A 20,324-nucleotide genomic window follows, 5' to 3' on the forward strand; every position below is an offset into this window, starting at 1 on the left:
CCGGAGGAGGAGGAGGAGGAATTCTGAGAGTTGAAGTCCCACAAGTCTTGAAGCGGTCAAGTTTGAAGGCCCTTGCTTTAAACCAACATTTCCTCTTGAGAATTTGGCCTTCCGCTCAAGCAAAGAAACTTTGTGCTAAATTTAAAGAGCTATATTTAAAAAAAAAGAAAAAATCTAGGATGCTAGAGACAAGCGGGGAGTTTTGGGGCCACCGGCTCTCCAAGCCTGATTTACACCCCCCACGCGGATTGTGTCCTGGGTCAGCCTGGATTTATGTATATAATTAGTATTAATCAACCATCAGAGGAGAACTCTGGAGTAAATCAAGGATTTTTTAATGAGACTGCTGGGTTGCGTAAAATATCTTCCGCCTCTCTTGGAGGGGGCAGGAGGGCTTCCTTCCGCCTTGGCCGGTTCATTAGCTTCTCGGTCTGATGGGTCTCCCCAATTCCTGCGAATGGGGGAGCGGGGCCTGGCATTGGTCCCCCCTAGAATCGTGGGGTGGAGTATTTGTGAGATGGCTTCCCTCCTGTCTTGGAGGCTGAATCCTGGGGATTCACCTTGAAGTCTAGCAAGAACAGAAAGAAGAGGCTGGGCAGCCATCTCTGAAGTGGAGTCTTCGGCTGGAGCAGAGGGTGGGACTAGAAGACCTCCAAGGTCCCTTCCAATTCTGCGATTCTTTGACTAAAAGATCCAGATCTGTTCTGTTTTATTCTATTCTGCATTCTATTCTACTTTCTATCCTATTCTATTTTCTATTTTCTATTTTATTCTGTTTTCTGTTCTATTTTCTATTCTATTCGTTTCTATTCTATTTTCTATCCCATTATTATTCTGTCCTGTCCTCTCCTCTCCTCTGGACTTCACATGGTTCAGTGTCTCCAGAGCTGGGGAAGGAAGGATCTCTTTGGAGGCCCACAAGATGCAACTCTTGACTCCTCCACCGTTCAGGCATGGAGGCCACCGCCTGTCAAAGCCTTAACTGTCGATTTGAAGGGCTCCTCCAAAACTCTCGAGCGGCTTTTGGTGTTTATAAATATTGACTGCGTTTCTAGGGCTTTTTCCAGTTCTCCGCCAGCCTGGTCTCTGGGTGAGAACACCACAATGTGTGAACGATGGCAGTTTCTTGGCTGATCGCCGCAAGAAGATCCGAGAAGGTTATTATTTCCACAATTCTGTCACATATGGCATTCTCTCTCTCTCTCTTTTCTCTCTCTCTCTCTTTTCTCTCTCTCTCTTTTTCTGTCTCTCTCTCTCTCTTTCTCTCTCTTCTCTCTCTTTCTCTCTTTTCTCTCTCTCTTTTCTCTCTCTCTTTCTCTCTCTTTCCCCTCTCTCTCTTCCCCTCTCTCTTTTCTCTTCTCTCTCTCTCTTTTTCTCTCTTTCCCTCTTTTTCCCCCTCTCTTTCCCCCTCTCTCTTTCCCTCTCTCTTTCTCTTTCCCTCTCTCTCTCTCTTCCCCCTCTCTCTTTCCCTGATCCCCTTCATTGGTTGCAGCTGGGGAGAATAGTATATAACAGGGTCCCCAACCACCGGTCCGCGGACCAGTACCGGTCCGTGGAACAAGTCCTACCGGGCCGCTGGTTTGCTGGGCGCCGCCATCTTTTTGATGAAAAAGTGCTTCCAGTGAGCTTTTCCGGGTAGAAAGCTCACCGGAAGCACTTTTCATCAAGATGAGGGCAGGCTGGATTTCCGGTGAAGTTCACCGAAACTCATGAGCGTGCGCCATCTTTTGATGAAAAAGCTTCCGTGAGGTCACCGGAAGCACTTTTTCATCAAAAAGATGGCGGCGCCCAGCTGATGCCGGTACCGGGCCGCGGCATAAAAAGGTTGGGGATCACTGGTATATAAGAGAGACGGTTAAAACACAGCGTTGCCAGAAGCAAAGTGTGTTTTATTTTGGGCCGAAGTTATCTTGGTTGGCGTCCTTCCAACAGACTGTGCCTTGTTATCCCCTCGCAGTTGGCGATTCCTTATCCTGGTCCGTTGTGGAAATTCCTTCATTGTAGTTTGTTTTGTTTTTTTTATTTCACCTCTACCTGCTCATTAAGTTCGGACTGTATGGCTTTCTTTTAGAAGACTATTTTTGAATAAGTTTTACCTCCAACAGAGAATGATTGAACAGTGGGGCCAAGTTGGAGGCATTAAAGGACATTTATTCACGTTGTGGATTTTGTTACGTTTGTGTTACATTCCAGGTCATCCCAACCTCCAAGGTCCCTTGCGATTCCACGACTGGATCTTTTCCAGCGCTGACTTCTGAAGAGATCCCGTTGTTCTCACATCTAAGGGCTCCCTCCTCCTCTGCCCGCCCACTTGCATTGACCTTAACCAATTCCTTCCGTCTCTTGTAGCCTCCGGGGCTCTTATTTTTAGCGGGAAGATAGACGATCAGGCTTGTTTGCGAACCCAAGCCACAGGCTGCCACGTTTAAAAATGATTTTTAACGCACCATCCCTCATACTTATTTATTATCTGTGGCAGGCCTCCTTTCTGACTGGGCCAGAGAATGCTTTTCATTTATTTATCTTTGCAGAATGCAACCTGCAAAATATGAGGCCGTGTTTCGTTTACCGACAAATCATTAAAAGGTGCAAAGAGAATCAAGTCTTTTTTTTTTCTTCTTCTTCTTCTTCTTTCTTCCCCGCTCTGTCCGTGGAATTGCTGCAACCTTCTAAGCGATGAAATGGAGCTGGTGAAATCCGGGCCGTGAAACAAGTGCCAATCAGGGCCACCAATTTGCAGTTTTTATTCAAGTTCTCGACTTACCACGTTCCGTTCGTTGAATGACCGTTCCCAAGTTCGAACTCCCTGATGATGGGAGTCATCAACGGCTTCCCTTCGGATGTTGTGGGTGGTCCATCCCTCTTTCGAGAAGCGACTGGACGGGCCATTTGTCCGGTCTTCCTGCTTGTGCAGGGGGCTGGACTAGAAGACCTCTGAGGTCCCTTTCAGCTCTCTTCTGATTTACTGAAATGGTCTTTGTTCCTTCCTTCCTTCCTTCCTTCCTTCCTTCCTTCCTTCCTTCCTTCCTTCCTTCCTTCCTTCCTTCCTTCCTTCCTTCCTTCCTTCCTTCCTCCTCCCTCTCTCTCTCTCTCTCTCTCTCTGTCTCTGTCTCTGTCTCTGTCTCTGTCTCTGTCTGTCTCTCTGTCTCTGTCTCTCTCTCTCTCTGTCTGTCTCTCTCCCTGTTTGTTTTCAGGAGGGTAGATCCCCCCTTAAATTGGAACTCAGGGCTCTCAAGATAATGACTTTTCCTCGGAGAGGCCAATCAATAACTCAAAGCGACAGTTAACACAAAGAGCAAGTTTGGAAACCCTGTAGCTATATTTGAAAATATAGATCAAACGAGGCCCTCTCCTAGGTGCACTTGGCAGAGATCTGACTGATTTATACGAAAACAGTTTAAAACATTCACTTGCTGTAAGGACTAATTTTCAATAAATCAAAATGCATTCCCCATAGGAGTGGAAAATAAATGAGGGCAGGAGACGGTCGCTGAAGGTTGTTCCTCCATAAAGCGATGCCTCCGAGTTGCCTTAAAATTATATTTAAATGGACAAAGTTGATTTAACTGCCTTTTGCTGTGTCGAGCGCCGAGATTTAGGTCTACGGCGCGTCATTAGGAACCCAAAATTATTCATCAGGCGACTTTCAGCATTTCGTTGGCGTTCTGTTTAATGGCAGTTTTAATATTCTCGGCTTCAACCCTTAAATCGTTATAGAGAGAGGATTCAAATGGCTCGCTTGGCAGAGCGGCCCGTAAAATGGTTCCGGGCGGAAAAAAAAAGGGGAAAATTTTCAAATTGAGTGGCAAAGATGGAGTGGACGTCACCCGTTACGGTGATCAACCGCTTCTCTCCAGAAGTGGCGCGTTCCAATCCCCGGAGGCTTTTCAGAAGAGACCGGACAGCTGCCTGTCTGGGATGGTCTAGGGTCTCCTGCTTGAGCCCCCGGGGGGCTGGACTAGAAGACCTCTGGGGTCCCTTTCCACCTCTGTTATTCCAAGATCACGCCAAGTGTTAATACCGCTTTCTAAGGCCTTGGTAAGGCCACCCTTGGAGTATCGTGTCCAGTTTTAGCCGCCACGATGCAACCAAGAGGTTGAGACTCTAGAAGGAGCCAGAAGAGAGGAGACAAGCCCTACTCTCTGCCAATGCGTCCTCCTCTCTCCGTGACAGGATTAGCCGTTGCCCTCACTGGAGGGGGGAAACAAAACATTCAGTGTCTTCCTCAGAGAGAGAGAAAAGGAGAGAAAGAGGGAAAGGGAGAGAAGGGAGAGAGAGAGAAGGGAAAGAGAGAGAGGGGGGAAAGAGAGGGGGAAGAGAGAGAAGGAAAGAGAGAGAGAGGGGAAAGAGAGAGAGAAGGAAAGAGAGGGGGAAGAGAGAGAAGGAAAGAGAGAGAGAGAGGGAAAGAGAGAGAGAAGGAAAGAGAGAGAGAGAGGAAAGAGAGAGAGGGAGAAAGAGAGAGAAGGAAAGAGAGAGAGAGAGAAAGAGAGAGGGGGAAAGAGAGAGAGAAGGAAAGAGAGAGAGAGGGAAAGAGAGGGGGAAAGAGAGAGAGAAGGAAAGAGAGAGAGAGAGAGGGAGAGAGGGGGAAAGAGAGAGAGAAGGAAAGAGAGAGAGAGAGAGGGAAAGAGAGGGGGGAGATATCTATCTATATCTATCTCTGTCTGTCTGTCTATCTATCTATATTCCTTTTCTTTTCTTCTCCCTAAAACCCTACAGACATGGTGGAAATCTGCCCAGCAGTTCGCATCTGAAATGCAAATGGCCTTTAATATCAGTGACTCAGGAAGGGGAGCTGGCATATTTATATTTTAGCTGCTGCAAACGGGGCCTTTATGCCGGATTCTGCTTGGCAGGGGAAAACAGAGCAGCTTCTCCGACCAACCTCCGGGCTTCATTAGACGTGGAGGGCCCAAGTTCCCCCTTAAATGCAGGCAGGCATCATTCAGAATAACAGAGTGACAGAGTTGGAAGGGACCTTGGAGGTCTTCTAGTCCAACCCCCTGCTCAAGCAGGAGGCCATCTTGCTTATTGTACCCTAGGGCGATTATTAAGTATTGCACCTGATGGCTCATAAGGAGAACGTATCTCACCGAGTTGAGTTTCTGCCCCAAAGAAGAAGGAGTCCAGCTATTCTCCAAATCACCTGAGAAGGCAGGACAAGAAGCAACGGATGGAAACTCATCCAGGAGAGAAGCAACTTAGAACGAAGGAGGAATTTCCTGACAGGGAAAGACAATTAAGCAGTGGAACAGCTTGCCACTAGAAGTTGTGGGTGATCCATCCCTGGAGGCTTTTAAGGAAAGACTGGACCACCATTAGTCCAGAACAGACCTCTTGCTTGAGCAGGGGGTTGGACTAGAAGACCTCCGAGGTCCCTTCCAATTCTGTTATCCTGATATTCTTGTCCTGCCTTCTGGGGCTTTGGAGAATAGTTCGACCCTCCCCTCTTCTTTGGGGCAGCCCCTCAACTACCGAAACACTGCCATCCGGTCACCTCTGGCCCTTCATGTCATTTAAGTGGACATCCCCATTTCTTGCAACCCGTTTTGGCTCCCCAACCCCCCACCCCACCCAAGCCAGCCCTGGGCATCGAAAGGGACCCGGGTGTTTTTAAGAGGAAGAAAAAGAAGAAAGTCTATAACTCAGCAGGCGGGGAAGACAAAGTGGCAGAGAGGCTGCAGCTCAGCCGTCAAATTCCTGGATTTGTGTTCGGGGGGCCGTGGCAGGAGGAGGTGGGCTCTTTGCCCGAAGCTTTGCGACAAGAAACCTGACATAAACAAAGATATTTCCCTCCCTCCTTTCCGAAACTCAGACCGTATCTCAAGGCTAAGAGGCAGGGGCTTCATTCCACAAAGTCAACACAGGGCCCAGAAGTGATGGATGGCACGGAGTTGTGTTGCCGCAGGTTGTGAGCTGCAGGACACACGGGGTCTGGCTGGGGAGGCAGAGATGGCTCGATCGGGGTGGCTGGCAGGGGGATTCTGGGAGATCATGAAACCCACCCCTCTTGGAACTTGTCGGGTTGAGAACGGTTGCCTCAATTCTGAAAGACAGGAGGAGGAGGAGGAGGGAGGAGAAAGAGGAGGAGAAGGAGGAAGAGAAGACAGATGAAGAGAAGTAGAAGAAGGAGAAGGAGCATGGGAAGGAAGAGAAAAGGAAGAGGAGGAGGAGGAAGAGGAGGAAGGAGAAAGAGGAGGAGAAGGAGAAGAAGAGAAGAAAGTAGATGAAGAGAAGGAGCATGGGAAGGAAGAGAAGAAGGAGAGGAGGAGAAAGGATGGAGGAAGAAGACAGATGAAAGAAGTAGAAGAAGGAGAAGGAGCATGGGAAGGAGGAAAGGAAGGAGGAGGAAGGAGAAAGAGGAGGAGAAGGAGGAAGAGAAGACAGATGAAGAGAAGTAGAAGAAGGAGAAGGAGCATGGGAAGGAAGAGAAAAGGAAGAGGAGGAGGAGGAAGAGGAGGAAGGAGAAAGAGGAGGAGAAGGAGGAAGACAGATGAAGAGAAGTAGAAGAAGGAGAAGGAGCATGGGAAGGAAGAGAAAGAAGAGGAGGAGGAGGAGAAGAGGAGGAGAAGGAGGAAGAGAAAGATGAAGAAGTAGAAGAAGGAGAAGGAGCATGGGAAGGAAGAGAAAAGGAAGAGGAGGAGGAGGAAGAGGAGGAAGGAGAAAGAGGAGGAGAAGGAGGAAGAGAAGACAGATGAAGAGAAGTAGAAGAAGGAGGAGCAGAAGGAGGAGTCATTTGCTCCTTTAATCAAAAATGCAAAGAGAGATACCTAAAGTTGGAATCAGTTCTAAATCATATTAAACCTCTTTTGGGTTATATTTTTTTTTCCCCTCCTTCAAAAAAGAAGGAACGTGCGAAGATTTTTTGGTAATCTGCATGTTTAATTAAATTTAATCAAGTCGCCAGTCAATTTTTTTTTTAAGGTGATGCAATCATTCAACTGGCAGCGAAATCCAATCACCTCTATTTGCCTGCTACAATTAAAAAGACAGATAAGTCCTCCATTCTCCTCTGGTTCAAAGGAGGGGGAAAAAAGGAAGAAAAGCAGAATTTTAGCTCTTTAAACCATCCAAGGCGAGAAAAAATGGCTTTAGATTTCGAACAGCGTGTAGCTGTTGTTTTTCTAAATGTGCCCGCTGATGGCTGGCTTGTCCGAGTGCCAGTCTTCCAGGAATTCTCTTTTGGAAGCTGGCTTGTATCTGGGATATTCAGGTTTTCCCAGTTGGAACTAGGGTTGAGTCCCTCCGTGGGTTGTTCAAGCGAAGAGTTTCCATTCTGACTGCTGGCGGGTGGTTCCTGTTTGTGAGTTGGGACTTTAGGGAAAGGGAAGATGGTCTGCCCCCTTCTTCTTCCTGTCCCTTTCCCTTTTGTCAGGTTGGGGAGGGGGGTTTGCATAGGTCGTCGTCCCCCCCCCGCGATCCATTCCTGCAGCTTTCCAGCCATCCTCCCAACGAATTGCATAATTCACATCCTCCGCAGGACGAGGGCAACTCGGCACCTGAGAGGCCATCCTGGCTTGTAACAGATGCAAGCTCCTGTAAGAATTATTACTTTCAGCTCCTTGTCAGATTTATGCCGGAGCTCTTAGTGGTGGAAGTTTGCTTTGGAGACAGGAATGCGGTTTGCATCTCGGCTCAGCCCAAAAAGAGCATCTTAAATACATCCTGCAGAAGAGACAGCTCCCAACAGCTGGCAGGATGGCAAGGGGTTGTTACTCTGCAGAATCCTCCATTTCCAAGCCCGGAGCCTCGCTTCCACTCCGATCCCTGGGATCGTTTCGCAGAGTAACGCAGTCAGAAAACTGGGCCTCCTCACAGGTGGAATTTGCTTGACCTTGCTCCCTCGCTCTTAAAAACTTGGAGTTTCCATTACTGTCTCAATATTTACTGCGTAGCCCGAGTTCCCAGTTTAAATTATACGCCTGACATTTACCAAATTTTTATGGTGACAATTTAGGAGAAAACTGGATGCACTAAACAGGCTTATTAATATTGCAGTTAATGCGATTAGGTGGGTATCATAGTCTCGGTGCTCAAAAGGGCTCGTAATTTATGGCGGAGGCTAGTTCCGGGCCGAAGGATCAATGGCGTGGCCGCTGTTTTTGGAGAAAGAGGTGAATTTCAACAAAGGAACAATGGCCCTTTTTAAAAAAAAAATTAAAGGTGGGAGCATTAAGGCGGCCTCTTGACAACATCCTCTTGGTTGAGTTCATGTTGCTTTATTGTCAAGTGATGTTAAGGAAATCTTGTAAGCCTGAAAATACAATTCTCCCCTGGTCTCGTTTACAGCCTGAGAAACTAGGGAGGGTCCCTTCTGAGTCTCTTTTCCCATCCATTATGCAACGGTGGGCTCAGCTGACTCTTATCTGACCATTGCCATGTCTCCTTTTCTCCTCTCCCAAGGGCTTACTGCAAAAACATTGCCAGTCTGAAAGTACAATTCTGCCCCCGTCTCCTTTACAGCCTGAGAAACTAGGGAGGGTCCCTCCTGAGTCTCTTTTCTCCACCCATTATGCAGCTGAGGGCTCAGCTGACTCTTACCTGACCACGTCTTTCCCGCTTACGACAAGAACCTTGCAAATCTGAAAGTACAATTCCCCGCTGTCTCCTTTACAGCCTGAGAAACTAGGGAGGGTCTCTTCTGAGGTTCTTTTTCCCAGCTCTTGTGCAGTTGCAGGCTATGCTGTCTCTTATCTGACCATTGCCTTGGCTGGGTCTCCTTTTCTCCTCTCCCAAGGTCCTTCTCACCTAGTCCTACAAGAACCTTGCCAGTCTGAAAGTACAAATCTCCCACCATCTCGCCCCAAAACGGTTGTCTCTTATCTGCTCATTCCCTTGATCGCCCCTCTTCCGGTTTCATCTACAAAAGCCATTGCCACGAGTCGAGAACTACCTTTAAAATGACTCGATTTTCTTTTTTCTAAGAAATATTTTATTTTAGGCCGAATTCCCTGTTTTCGTGTCTTCGTCAAACAGCACGTCCCCCTTGCCAAATCGAGAGGCCCGTTAAACCCGACCCCCTAAGTGTGAGAGTCCCTTTCCTAAAGCACCGTTATAAGTTGGAATGGTCACTAAACAAAGTGTTTTTAAGCAAAGGCCTCCTTATATGGGAGAACTGACTGGGAATGAATGTTGGGGCTATTTTAAGAGTTCTTGCCTTCACTAGCGCTGAGCAATCTCTTTCTCGTTTAGTCCTCCGTAGAGTAAGCCCTCCTTCCATAGCAACTCCGGGGTTACAACGTGGCTCTGGACAATGGACATGGCTGCTGAACCTTTTCCATTAAGCCTGCCCGTTTGCACTCCGATGGAATTATCTTCTGACCCAAGAAACTCGAAGAGGAGGCAAAAAATAGTCAGGGAACCTCACCTTTCAACCCTGGGTGTTATTTATGGCTGTGTTTACTCGGGGATCGGGTTGAACAGGCTGCTCAGTTTTGGCAGGTTTGAAGAGGACACGGAAAAAAACAGGGAATTCTGCCTAAAATAAAACATTTCTTGGAGCAAAAAAGAAAAAGAAAAAAAGAAATCAAGTCATTTTAAAGGTAGTTCTTGACTTACAACTGCTTCATTTAGCGACCATTCGAAGTTACAACGGCATTTAAAAATATGGCTCGGGACCGTTTTTTTTCACACTTATGACCGTTGCTAACTGACTTGTATTCACGACGGTTGCAGTGTCCCCGGGGGTCATGGCAAGCAAAGCCAAGGGGGAAGCCCTGACTCACTTAACAACTGGGTGACTAACTCAACCACCGCAGTGATTCGCTTTAACAGCCGAGGCAAGAAAAGGTCGTAAAACGGGACGAAGCTCACTAAGTCTCTTGCTTAGATATGGAAATGTTGGTCTCCGTTGTGGTCATACGTTGAGGACTACGATATAGAACACAGAATGACAGTATTGGAAGGGACCTCGGAGGTCATCTAGCCCAACCCACTGCGTGAGCAGGAGACCCCTTTATCATTCCAGGCCTCAGCTGGGGTGGGGAAAGCTGCCCTGGCGCGTCAGGTGCAAGGACGCTCACCGGACCCATGGTGGCCTTGGAGGGCGCCCGTTCGCGTCGGAAAGGGCTGCTGTTTCCCAAACGAGGAGGCCGCTCCCTCTTGATGCCGCTTGACAGCCGGGGTGATGAATGGGCGATGGGAGACAGGCCTCTTAAATTTCATACCTGCCCAGGAAAACTGCATCCCCTCTCAAAGCGGCCCCGTTCCCCCCCAGGCCTCCAATCGGGCAGCCGGAGAAACAAGGGAGCCGTTTGCAAAGGCCACCGAGCCGTAAAAAAGGAGAAAGCATTTCAACCTAATGGCATTTAAGGGCGTCTCGGAGGATTTGATCACGGATATAATCAGGAGATATTGCCTATCGGAGGGAGGCGGGAGGGAGGGGTGCCTGTGAGAACTGACCAGTCACAGATCTGAACCTGGCTTGGTTTTTATTGGGGGAAGGATGTTGGAGAGATTCAGAAGCTTGGTTTGGGAGAGAGCAGAATAGCAGAGTTGGAAGGGACCGCGGAGGTCATCTAGTCCAACCCCGTGCTCCAGCAGGAGACCCAATCATCAGTCAATCAATCAACCAATCAGAATGGAGTTGGAAGGGACCTTGGAGGTGGTCTAGTCCAACCCCATGCTCCAGCAAGAGACCCTCGACCATTTGTGACAAGTGCTGGTCCAGGCTCTTCTTGAAAACCTCCAGTGATGGAGCACCCACAACTTCCGGGGTGAATGCATCCATCACTGATCGGTTGTTCTCACTGGCATAACGTTTCTCTTTATTTCTAGGTTGAATCTCTCCTTGGCCAGTTTCCATCCGTTGTTTCTCCTCTGGCCTTCTGGTGTTTTGGAAAATAGGTTATCCCCTGGGAAGGAAGGGGAAGGAAGGAAGGAAGGAAGGAAGGAAGGAAGGAAGGAAGGAAGGAAGGAAGGAAGGAAGGAAGGAAGGAAGGAAGGAAAAATGGCAAGTAGAAAGGTCATGGAAGAGGGAGGGCAGATGGAAGGAAGGAAAGAAAAAGATGAAGATGAGAAATGAGATAAGGAAGATGTGATATGGAAGGAAGGAAGGAAGGAAGGAAGGAAGGAAGGAAGAAGGAAGGATGAGGAAGGAAGGAAGGAAGGAAGGAAGGAAGGAAGGAAGGAAGGAAGGAAAAGGAAGGAAGGAAGAAGGAAGGAAGGAAGGAAGGAAAGAAAGATAAAAGAAGGAAGGAAGGAAGGAAGGAAAGATGTGATAGATGAAGGAAGGAAGGAAGGAAGGAAGAAGAGAAGGAAGGAAAAGAAGATGATAGGAAGGAAGGAAGGAAGGAAGGAAGGAAGGAAGGAAGGAAGGAAGGAAGGAAGGAAGGAAGGAAGGCAATAAATAGCTACCTCTGGTGAGATGGGCAGCTATATATATTCAATAATAAAATGGCCAGAGTAGACGGGGAATTCCAGGGTCTGAGGAGCCCTGGCTAAAGCCCACCACTCTAGCCATTGATCAAAACTCACTGCTTCCCCAGCCCACCACGTGGGCAGCGATTGGTGGAGGTTTTCCCTCCTTTAGGGAAGTCCACCAATCGTTTGCAGCGTCATTGGCAGCCCCCTCCCCACCCTCGTTAATGAAGCTGCCCTGGGGGGTGAAGCCCTCACAGGCTGCCTGGGGGATTCTGGGAGTCGAAGCCCACCCATGCCGGCTGGGGAATTCTGGGAAGTGAAGCAGACCCATGCTGGCTGGGGAATTCTGGGAGTCAAACCCCTCACATGAGGAATTCTGGGAACTGAAGTCCTTACATGCTGACCCAGGAATTCTGGGAATCGAAGCCCACAGCCGAAAAAAACTTTCCTGTTGAGGAAAAAAAACAACGACCTAAACACTCCGCCAAACAGCAGCAATCAAAAACCACCCCAAGTATCAAAAAGGCCACGAATCCACGTTTCAGAGACAGGGGGGGCCACGTTTTGGACCCGCCACGAAAAAAAACACATTACTCTGTGGGAAAAGAAAGCCTCATTGGCAAGGACGGCTCTCCATTTTTTATAAGTTGGAGAGAGTGCAAAATTCGTGCCCTGAAGTATCTACGGAATTGCACTTTGATATTTGGGCCGCGGCTGTCTCCCTTTAGCAAAGTTGGAACTCAAGGATGGGAAAAGAGGGAAAACTTGGGGTGGGGGGGGAGAGAGAAATGTGTGGCTCCCCTCCCCCCAAACCTTCCTTTGCTTCTCTTTCACATCTTGGGAAGATTTACAGGTTCGAAGGCTGCCAACTCCAGCTTTTCGTTCCCAAGTTGTTTATGGCTGCAACCGCTGCTAATGTTGTTGTATTTCTTTCGGGTTCTTGGTGCTCCACAACCAAATTACTGTGACTAATGTACTTCTATAAATTTTTGTAACCATCTTCATGGCTGCTGTTGGAGGATGAAGTATCTGTGCTTCCGAGCGAATTTAAAGAGGGGAGGGAAACCGGGGAAAGGTTGGGCACCCCCGCTCGCTTCCCCCTTCCTTCTTTCCAAAATAACGCACAAATATTGGGAGATTCCCCCCCCTTTCTATCAATTTCCCAGTAGGGGGGGGCAGAGAGGAAGGTGGGGGGTGTCATATCACCCTGTTTCAAATGAATAGTGACAGCTGCTTATTGGACAAGTGGCTGCGCCACATTTTCTCTCATCCGGCAGTGCCAAAAAGCGCATTTCCAAGAGGAAAAAAAACATGCCGAGCCACATTTCAGGAGCCGATGAAGGCAGGCAAGGATGAAAAACAGGCAGTTTATCCTGCATAAACAGCATCAGGGCCTCTCAGAGTGTTAAGTGCCGCTTTATAAGGCCTTGGCAGGAGCACGTCTGGATTGCTACATCCGGTTTAGGTTGCCACGATGTAAAAAGAAAAGATGTTGAGACTCTGGAAAGAGTGCAGAGGATCAGGGGAACTGGAGGCTAATGCACAGGTATAGTAGAGGTGGCACCTGGGTTGATAGCAGTAACGGTGTGACGGGGGTCTTGGAGTCCTAGTGGGCTTAAATAGGAGCCACGTGCCGCAGCAGCGGAAAAAGCCAACACGATCCTAGCGTGCATGAACAGAGAGGGGTAGAATCAAGGTCAGGTGGCGTGTTAATACCACTTTACAAAAGGATGTCGAGACTCTAGAAAGGGTGCAGAGAAGAGCGACAAGCAGGATCAGGGGGCTGGAGGCTAAAACATAGGAAGAACGGTCGCAGGAACTGGGATGGCTAGTCTAGGGAAGAGAAGGACCAGGGGCGATATGATTGCATCTTCCAATATTTGTGGGACTGTCACAGAGAAGAGGGGGCCAGTTTATTCCCCAAAGCACCAGAAGGTAGGACAAGAAGTAGTGGGGAAACTAATTCAGGAGAGGAGCGATCTAGAATTAAGGAGAAATTACCTGACAGTGAGAACAATTAACCCGTGGAACTGCTTGCCACCAGATGTTATGGGTGCTCCATCCCAGGAGGTTTTCAAGTAGAGACTGGACAGCCATTTGTCTGACATGGTCTAGGCAGGGGGGTGGACTAGAAGACCTCCAGGGTCCCTTCCAGCTCTATTCTGATTGATTGAAATGGTCTAGGGTCTCCTGCTCGAACAAGGGGCTGGACTAGAAGACCCCCAAGGTCCCTCCGAGCTCTCTTACCCTTTAAGAAAGTGTTCCCTGCTTGGGTTGGGCCGAAAGCTCCCTTCCAACTCTCTCGTCCTGTTACTCCTACCTTTACAGCCCCCTCATAATCTCATTCCTCCCCAATCTCTTTTTTTGCCTCGCAGGCCCCAAAATGGTTCGATGATCCTCTACAACAGGAAGAAGGTGAAATACCGCAAAGATGGATATTGCTGGAAGAAACGGAAAGACGGAAAGACCACGCGGGAAGACCACATGAAGCTGAAGGTTCAAGGTGTGGAGGTAGGTGGCTCGGCTGCAAACACCTCTAGAGCTTTCCATGCTGGGCTTCTGAGCCTGGCTTGGACCCCCGTGGCTGAAGGAAGGTCTCCAGCATGGGGGCCTCTCCTCGGCTTTTCCGATTGTCTTCTCCACGGAGACCTCTGACCCTTGGAGAAGAAGGGTCTTCCCTTGGTGACTTCTCTTGGCTTCCTTGGCCATCGTCTTCTGATGTTGCTTTGTATATCCTGGTGGGAAGGAAAGACATATTTATATTTATATCTCTGCAAGATTGGGATGAAATCCTCTGCTTTTATTTAGTTGCTTCGAAGCTAAACGGATCCAAAATATGGAAATATGGCTCTCCCTCTCTCTCTTTTGTTGTTGTTGTTGTCTACCAGTAGATCTCTCAGCTGTGTGTTTTCTCAATTCTGTTTCAGGTGGATTTTCTTCCTGGGCGTTATGCAACTTTTAAGCTTTCCTGCGCAAATCATTTTTTAAAAGCATCTGCTTAGCAGATAGGAAAGAAAGAGGCAAAAAAAAATTGCAACACGATTTTTATTTTTCCTGTTTGTCATTGCAAACGATAAGTCCAGGCTGGGAAAAAAAGTAGCAAACAACCCAGGTCTTTTCGGGGCTGTGGGATGTAAGTTAACAGAGTTATGACTGAGGAATAGCAAGAGCACTTAAAAAAGGGAAGGAAAAAAAAAACGATTCTGGCCTGCGGGGTGCATGTATTGTAAAAATAATATTTTATTTTATTTTTTGCGGCATACGATTCCGCCATCTCTCGGTTTTGATTGATCTGGTCTCTCTTTTGGGCTGCACGGTTTTGACGTTAAAAAAAAAGAAAAGAAAAGAAAAGCCACCTTAAACAAAACAAAACAAAAAAAAAGGAAGTATAAAACATCCCTCCCTATAGGTCTGCAGCTGTTGTGGTTGTTGTTGTTCTTTTTTTTAAAGCGATGTGTTGCGTTGACAATGTGCGTCACACCAAGACGGAAAATCCTTGGCTGGTTAAGGCACGAGAATGAGTGGCGGACATGGGGGTTGTGTGTGTGTGTGTGGGGGGGTGTTAATGTTTCATGCTCCCTAGAGACTCCTGCAAAAATGCTGAGCGCTTTGGAAAATGTTGTGCAAAGATGCCCAGGTTAATTGACAGTTTTTGGCTGCGGGGAAGGACACAGCCACACAACCTACCTTCCTTCCTGGAACAAGCGTGAGAAATCAGGTGGCTGGCGAATTAGCCAGGATTGGAGAGCGTGCTCCATCTCACTTGTCTGCTTCTTGGTGCATCTGGGCCTCTGGACCTCACTTTTCCTCCTGGTATCCTGGTTACAGGTGCCCAGTCGGACCCAGCTGTGTTCTCCTGGTCTTAGAAGGCCTCACTTGGACCCCCGAGGGGTTCTGATCCAGGAGAAAGAGCTGAAGTGTCCAGCACGTCACATTTTCTGCAGAGAAGGGGGTCAAAAGAGTTGTGAATGCTCCAACACTGGAAGTTTTGAAGGAAGAATTTGTCTAAAATGGTCCAGGGTCTCCTGCTTGAGCAGGGGTTGGACTAGAAGACCTCTAAGGTCCCTTCCAACTCTGTGATTCTATGATTCAGTCATGGGTCTCCTGCTTGAGCAGGGGGTCAGTCTAGAAGACCTCCAAGGTTCCTTCCAACTCTGTCGTTCTATTCTAGCCTAAAATATGGAAAACAGCGCATGTGTAAAGTCTGGATCTGCCTCTGTGGCATGAAACACCTGCCAAAAAAGTTGTTTTTGGAACATTTGCACCTTTCTTAAAAGGGGTTGTTATTTTTTTGTCTCGCAGGTCAAAAGGACAGGGGAAGAAAAAAAATTCGGCTCCTGCCTTCTTCTCAAGCCATTTTGCCATTAACCTGGTTACGCATACGGTGCGGCGTAATGGCTCACAGCCAGGCGGGCCTGGGTCCTTTTGAATGTGGGGGGGGAAGGAGGCGAGGGGGGGGAACCGGGAGGTGCAATTAAGCTAATTAATGGCGCATGCATGCGGAGGTACAAGGCTCCCTGCGCAGACCATGTCTGGTACATGATTGGGAACACGGAGTGCAATGGCGGCCATCAGACGTTGACTTTTGTGTGTGTGTGTGTGTGTGTGTGTGCTACAGAAAGGTGATGCACAAGCTTTAGAAAGAACGAAGTGCGAATGATGCTCCATGCCCATGTTGAAGAAGTTTTGTCGGAGCTGAGTCGGTGCCGCCTGGAGCACAACAAGATCGCAAAAGCACCACAGATCAGGCCAGCAAGGAAAACCACAATTTTGTGCGGCACTGGCAAACCTCTGTGAAGAGGTAGCCGAGGGCTCTCTCAACCTTTGAAGGGGCGCATGGCGGGGAAAAAAGGGGGCGGTAGGTTTTTTGGGGGGGGGGCGTGGGAAGCGTCCTCAGACCTACCGGAATCCTGAAGTTTGGCTCTCACGCTAGCTCAATCGACGTCTCGCTGAATCCCATAAAACGCAAGAAATTGAATTTCGAAGTGAATTTACATGTTCAAATTTCGCTATGTATGCAACCCATGGAAAACTAAATCCCGCATCTGCAAGAGGGTCTCTCTTCTCTCTTACTCCAGAAATGGGATGGTAGGTGAGCATGAACTTTGGGAGACAGGAGGAAGAGACGCAGATTAGACATCAGTCAGATAAGAGGCAGCTGAGCCCTGAGAAGGAAAAGGGCGTGTGAAAAGCACCTCAGGAGGGACCCTCCCTGGTACCTTGGGCTGTAAAGACCGAGGGGGCAGAAATACTCCAATGGGAATTCTGTGATTCTGGAGGGTAATACCCTAAATCCAGTCGTGTTCTCTGAGAAATGGCCCTCTTTATTTATGACCCGCAAAACAGACGGGGCTTCTTGACACTTTAGTGGGAGAGACAGTAAATCCACCCAGCAGGAAAGAGTCGATCCTGTTTTTTGATTGCTCTGGAAGCAGATTGCAGAGCGAGATCCAATCTAGCTCAACAGGAAAAGGAATGAAAACCAGAGATGGAGCCAGGATGCTGGCTTTCCAGAGCGGATGATGGTTTGGTTTTGGTTTTTTTAAACCAGATGAAGAAAAAGAAAGAACGCATTTTGGGCTGATAAAAAGCCTAGCGAGAGAACTCTGTTTAAAGAAAAAAATAACAGGGTTGGGAGGGATCTCGGAGGTCATCTAGTCCAGCTCAAGCAGGAGACCCAGAGCCGAATGAATAAACCTCAGTGGGTCGAAGGCATGAAATTCGATGAAAATGGGTGGGGGAGGAAACCCCGCTTAACCATCTCGCTTTGCAATGGAAATTTGGGGCTCAGTTGCACCGTAAGTCAAGGACCGCCTGTCTGTAAGATCCTCAAAATTGATTTAGGGTGGAATAAAAACCAGGAGGAAGACTCGCATTACAAAATAGCCCTCCTTTCTGCAGCGATAAGCAGCAAAACAGAGAGAAATTTTCCCCCCCCAACGCTTTTAGGGGGGGGGAGGGATGCCTTTTGCTGCAGTAAGAATTCTGCAACCTTCCAAACATTATTTTTTGGTCTTCTTTTGCATGTCACCCGAAGGATCAGGCAGTGGAGAGGAAACATCTGCTGGGTGGGGGGGAAAAATAAAAAATAATTTAAAGCCTCCACCCCCAAAAAAGTGTTTGCCTTGCATAATACTTTGGGAAGCTGTCTGTCTGTCTCTGTCTGCCTTTAGTTCTCTCTCTCTCCATCTCTCTCTCTCTCTCTCTCATTCTGTCTCTGTTTCCTCTATATCTATCATTTGTATCCAACTCTCTCTGTCTATCAATTAATGTTTGTCTGTCTGTATCATCTATCTCATTTATCTCTGTCTGTCTGTCTGTCTGTCTGTCTGTCTATCTATCTATCTATCTATCTATCTATCTATCTATCTATCTATCTATCTACCTACCTACCTACCTACCTACCTACCTACCATCTGTCTATCTCTCCATCTCTGTCTCTCTCTCCACCTACCTTTCTATCTATCTCAGATAAAAAGTTCTCTGCATAGCAGTTGCCACTGAACCGTTTCCTGGAGAAAAATCCATATTTTTTTTGCCCCTTAATTATGTACAAGTGCATCTCCCTCCCTCCCTCTCTCTCTCTCTCTCTCTCTCTCCCTCCCTCCCTCCCTCCCTCCCTCTCTCTCTCTCTCTCTCTCTCTCTCTCTCTGCATCCCCACTTTCTCCTCTTCTCCCTCCAAAAGAGTATCACTTTCTTTATTTCTGTGCCTCTAATATGCTTGCTGCAAACCCATTAACACTTTAATTTTTTTTTTTTTTGCTTGCCAAGTTTCCCTTAGTGGCTGATATAACCTTTGCACCTTTTAGGGTTCTTAATAATTGGGGAGGGGGCGGCTTCGGGGGGGGGGACACCAGGTTTCCGTTGCCATTATTATTTCAGGAGAACAATATTTATAGGCTGCAAGTACACCGTTCTTCGCCTCCATTCGTCTAAATAATGCAATGTCTAAATAATGTAAGTAATGCTGGTGTTTCTTAAAGTCTGGCCTGGGACCCCGGGGGCTCCCCCCAATTCCTCAGGTGCCTGCAAAATCAAAATTATTTGCCAAGCCTGTGTTGAAGAATAATACAATATTAAAATCCCATCAAACAATTGTGAGAAGCAGCCGCGGCGGCGAATGCGTCCATTTTAAATTTTAATACCGTAAATATTGATCAATATAACCTATACAAACAAAAGCTTTTTTTTTTTGAGGTGGGGTCCTTTTGTAATTTTCAAAAGTGGGGAAAGGGCTCCCGAGAGAAAAAATTTTTTAAGAGACCCTGATTCTATGGGGAAGAAAGAAGAGAGAGAGAAAAAATAAACTTTCTATCAATATCAAGTACAATGTTAGGGCATTACTGTGACATTAAAATGATGGCTTCCTTCCTTTCCAATGTTGTACAGATAACCCTTGACTTAACAACCATTCCTTTAGATACAGATAATCAGAGTCGGAAGGGACCTTGTAGGTCATCTAGTCCAACCCCCCGCCTAAGCAGGAGACCCTGCCCCATTTATGACAAATGGCAGTCCAACCTCTTTACTGACCATTCAAACTCCCAATGGGGGCTGTAGAAAGTGACTTGGGACCGCGTTTCACACTTAACGACCGTTGCAGCCTGCCCCGTGGTCTCACGTGATCAAAACTCCACTGGGCCACTGACTCGTACTTACGACGGTCGCAGCGTCTCTTCCGGCGAGCAAAGAGGAAGCCAGGCCCCTTAACAACTGCAGGCAAGAAAAGTCCGTAAAATGGAGCCAAACTCAGTCTCGCTTAGCCACGGAAATTTAGGGGAGTTGTCCATGTTGGTCGTAAGTCAAGAACCAGCGGCGTTAGCCGGCTTGACCGTGTTTTTGTTTTTTTCCAAATCTGGCCTACCTCGACGGTGCGGCAAGTCACAAGCATATGTGTTTGTGTGTGTGTGTTTGTGTTATGTGTGTTCCCTGAGGCCTGATCCCTCCCTCCCTCCCTCCCTCCTTCCAATGGCACCCCACTTCCCCACACCGGACCCATGGGGACCCCCCCCTCCTCCCCTTCTCATCCAGCAGGGCCGACCAACAAACATTGAATTATTAATCGCGGCGGAGATTAATTAGGAAGCGTTAATGGTAAGGAACGCCTCGGTGATGGATTCGCAAAGCCAGAGATTATTTTCATTAAAAGAGAGCAGGGGACATATATTCGGCAGCTGAGGGTGGGTGGGGGCTAAGGGAGCCCCCTCCCCCTTGTTTGTGGAGCCTGGCGTGGTTGAGTTAGGGCCCAGCAAGGGGGGTGGGGGTCACTCAGCCAAAGATTCCCCCCCTCCCCCAAAAAAGGCAGCCTGTGGGTCCCACTTCACCTGTTCCAGATTAAAAGCCGCCTGTCGGTCTTTGCACACCAGGTGACCTTGGATTTGGGAGCCTCTCTCTCTCTCTCTCTCTCTCTGTCCCTGATCACCTGGCCTTTCCTACCTGCCTGGTTTTGCATCGGCCTCCAGAGGTGTGTAGGCCTAGTCATCCTCCGTGCCTGGCTCATTCTTCTCAGGGGCTTCTCAGGGGCTCGTAAGCGGTCTTGGCTGCACCTGCTTGGAGGCTGCGAGCCACTTGAGTTGAAAGGCTGCTGGGCCCCCAGTTCTTCCATCACTCCACGTCTTACTGGTGTCATAATAGCCCGGTCCTTAGATAGATAGAAATCTTCTAGGTAGGTAGGTAGATAGATAGATAGATATAGAGATAGATAGATAGATATAGAGATAGATAGATAGATAGATAGATAGATAGATAGATAGATAGATAGATAGATAGATAGATATTAGATAGATAGATAGATTGTTTGCAATCGCCTGAGCAGGGGGTTGGACTAGAAGACCTCTAAGCTGCCTCCCAACTCCGGCGTTCTGTTATCCTGCGGTCCTCTTAATTTGCCCAAACCCAGACAAAAGCAGGACGTTACCCTCACACACAAGGCGGCTTTGATCTTCACCCTGGTGGGGTTTTCCCC

General features: G+C 48.0%; 1 protein-coding gene across 5 annotated transcripts in view; it reads left to right on the top strand.

Annotated features, from left to right (window-relative positions):
- The window catches only part of CAMTA1 (calmodulin binding transcription activator 1), a 256,312-nt gene that overhangs the window by 102,646 nt on the left and 133,342 nt on the right, over window positions 1-20,324 (top strand). For all 5 annotated transcript variants that reach the window (XM_087944632.1, XM_087944631.1, XM_087944634.1 and 2 more), the window contains one exon: window positions 13,734-13,869. Coding sequence is in view for 1 of the 5 variants with exons in the window: in XM_087944635.1 (XP_087800761.1) it covers window positions 13,750-13,869 (120 nt within the window). In the remaining 4 variants the exon portion in view is untranslated. The remainder of the gene's footprint in view (window positions 1-13,733; window positions 13,870-20,324) is intronic.

This window comes from Notechis scutatus, chromosome 16 (assembly GCF_049901735.1).
Source record: "Notechis scutatus isolate UNSWTSFEM ecotype Mainland chromosome 16, rNotScu1.2, whole genome shotgun sequence".
In the NCBI taxonomy this organism is placed as follows: Eukaryota; Metazoa; Chordata; class Lepidosauria; order Squamata; family Elapidae; genus Notechis; species Notechis scutatus.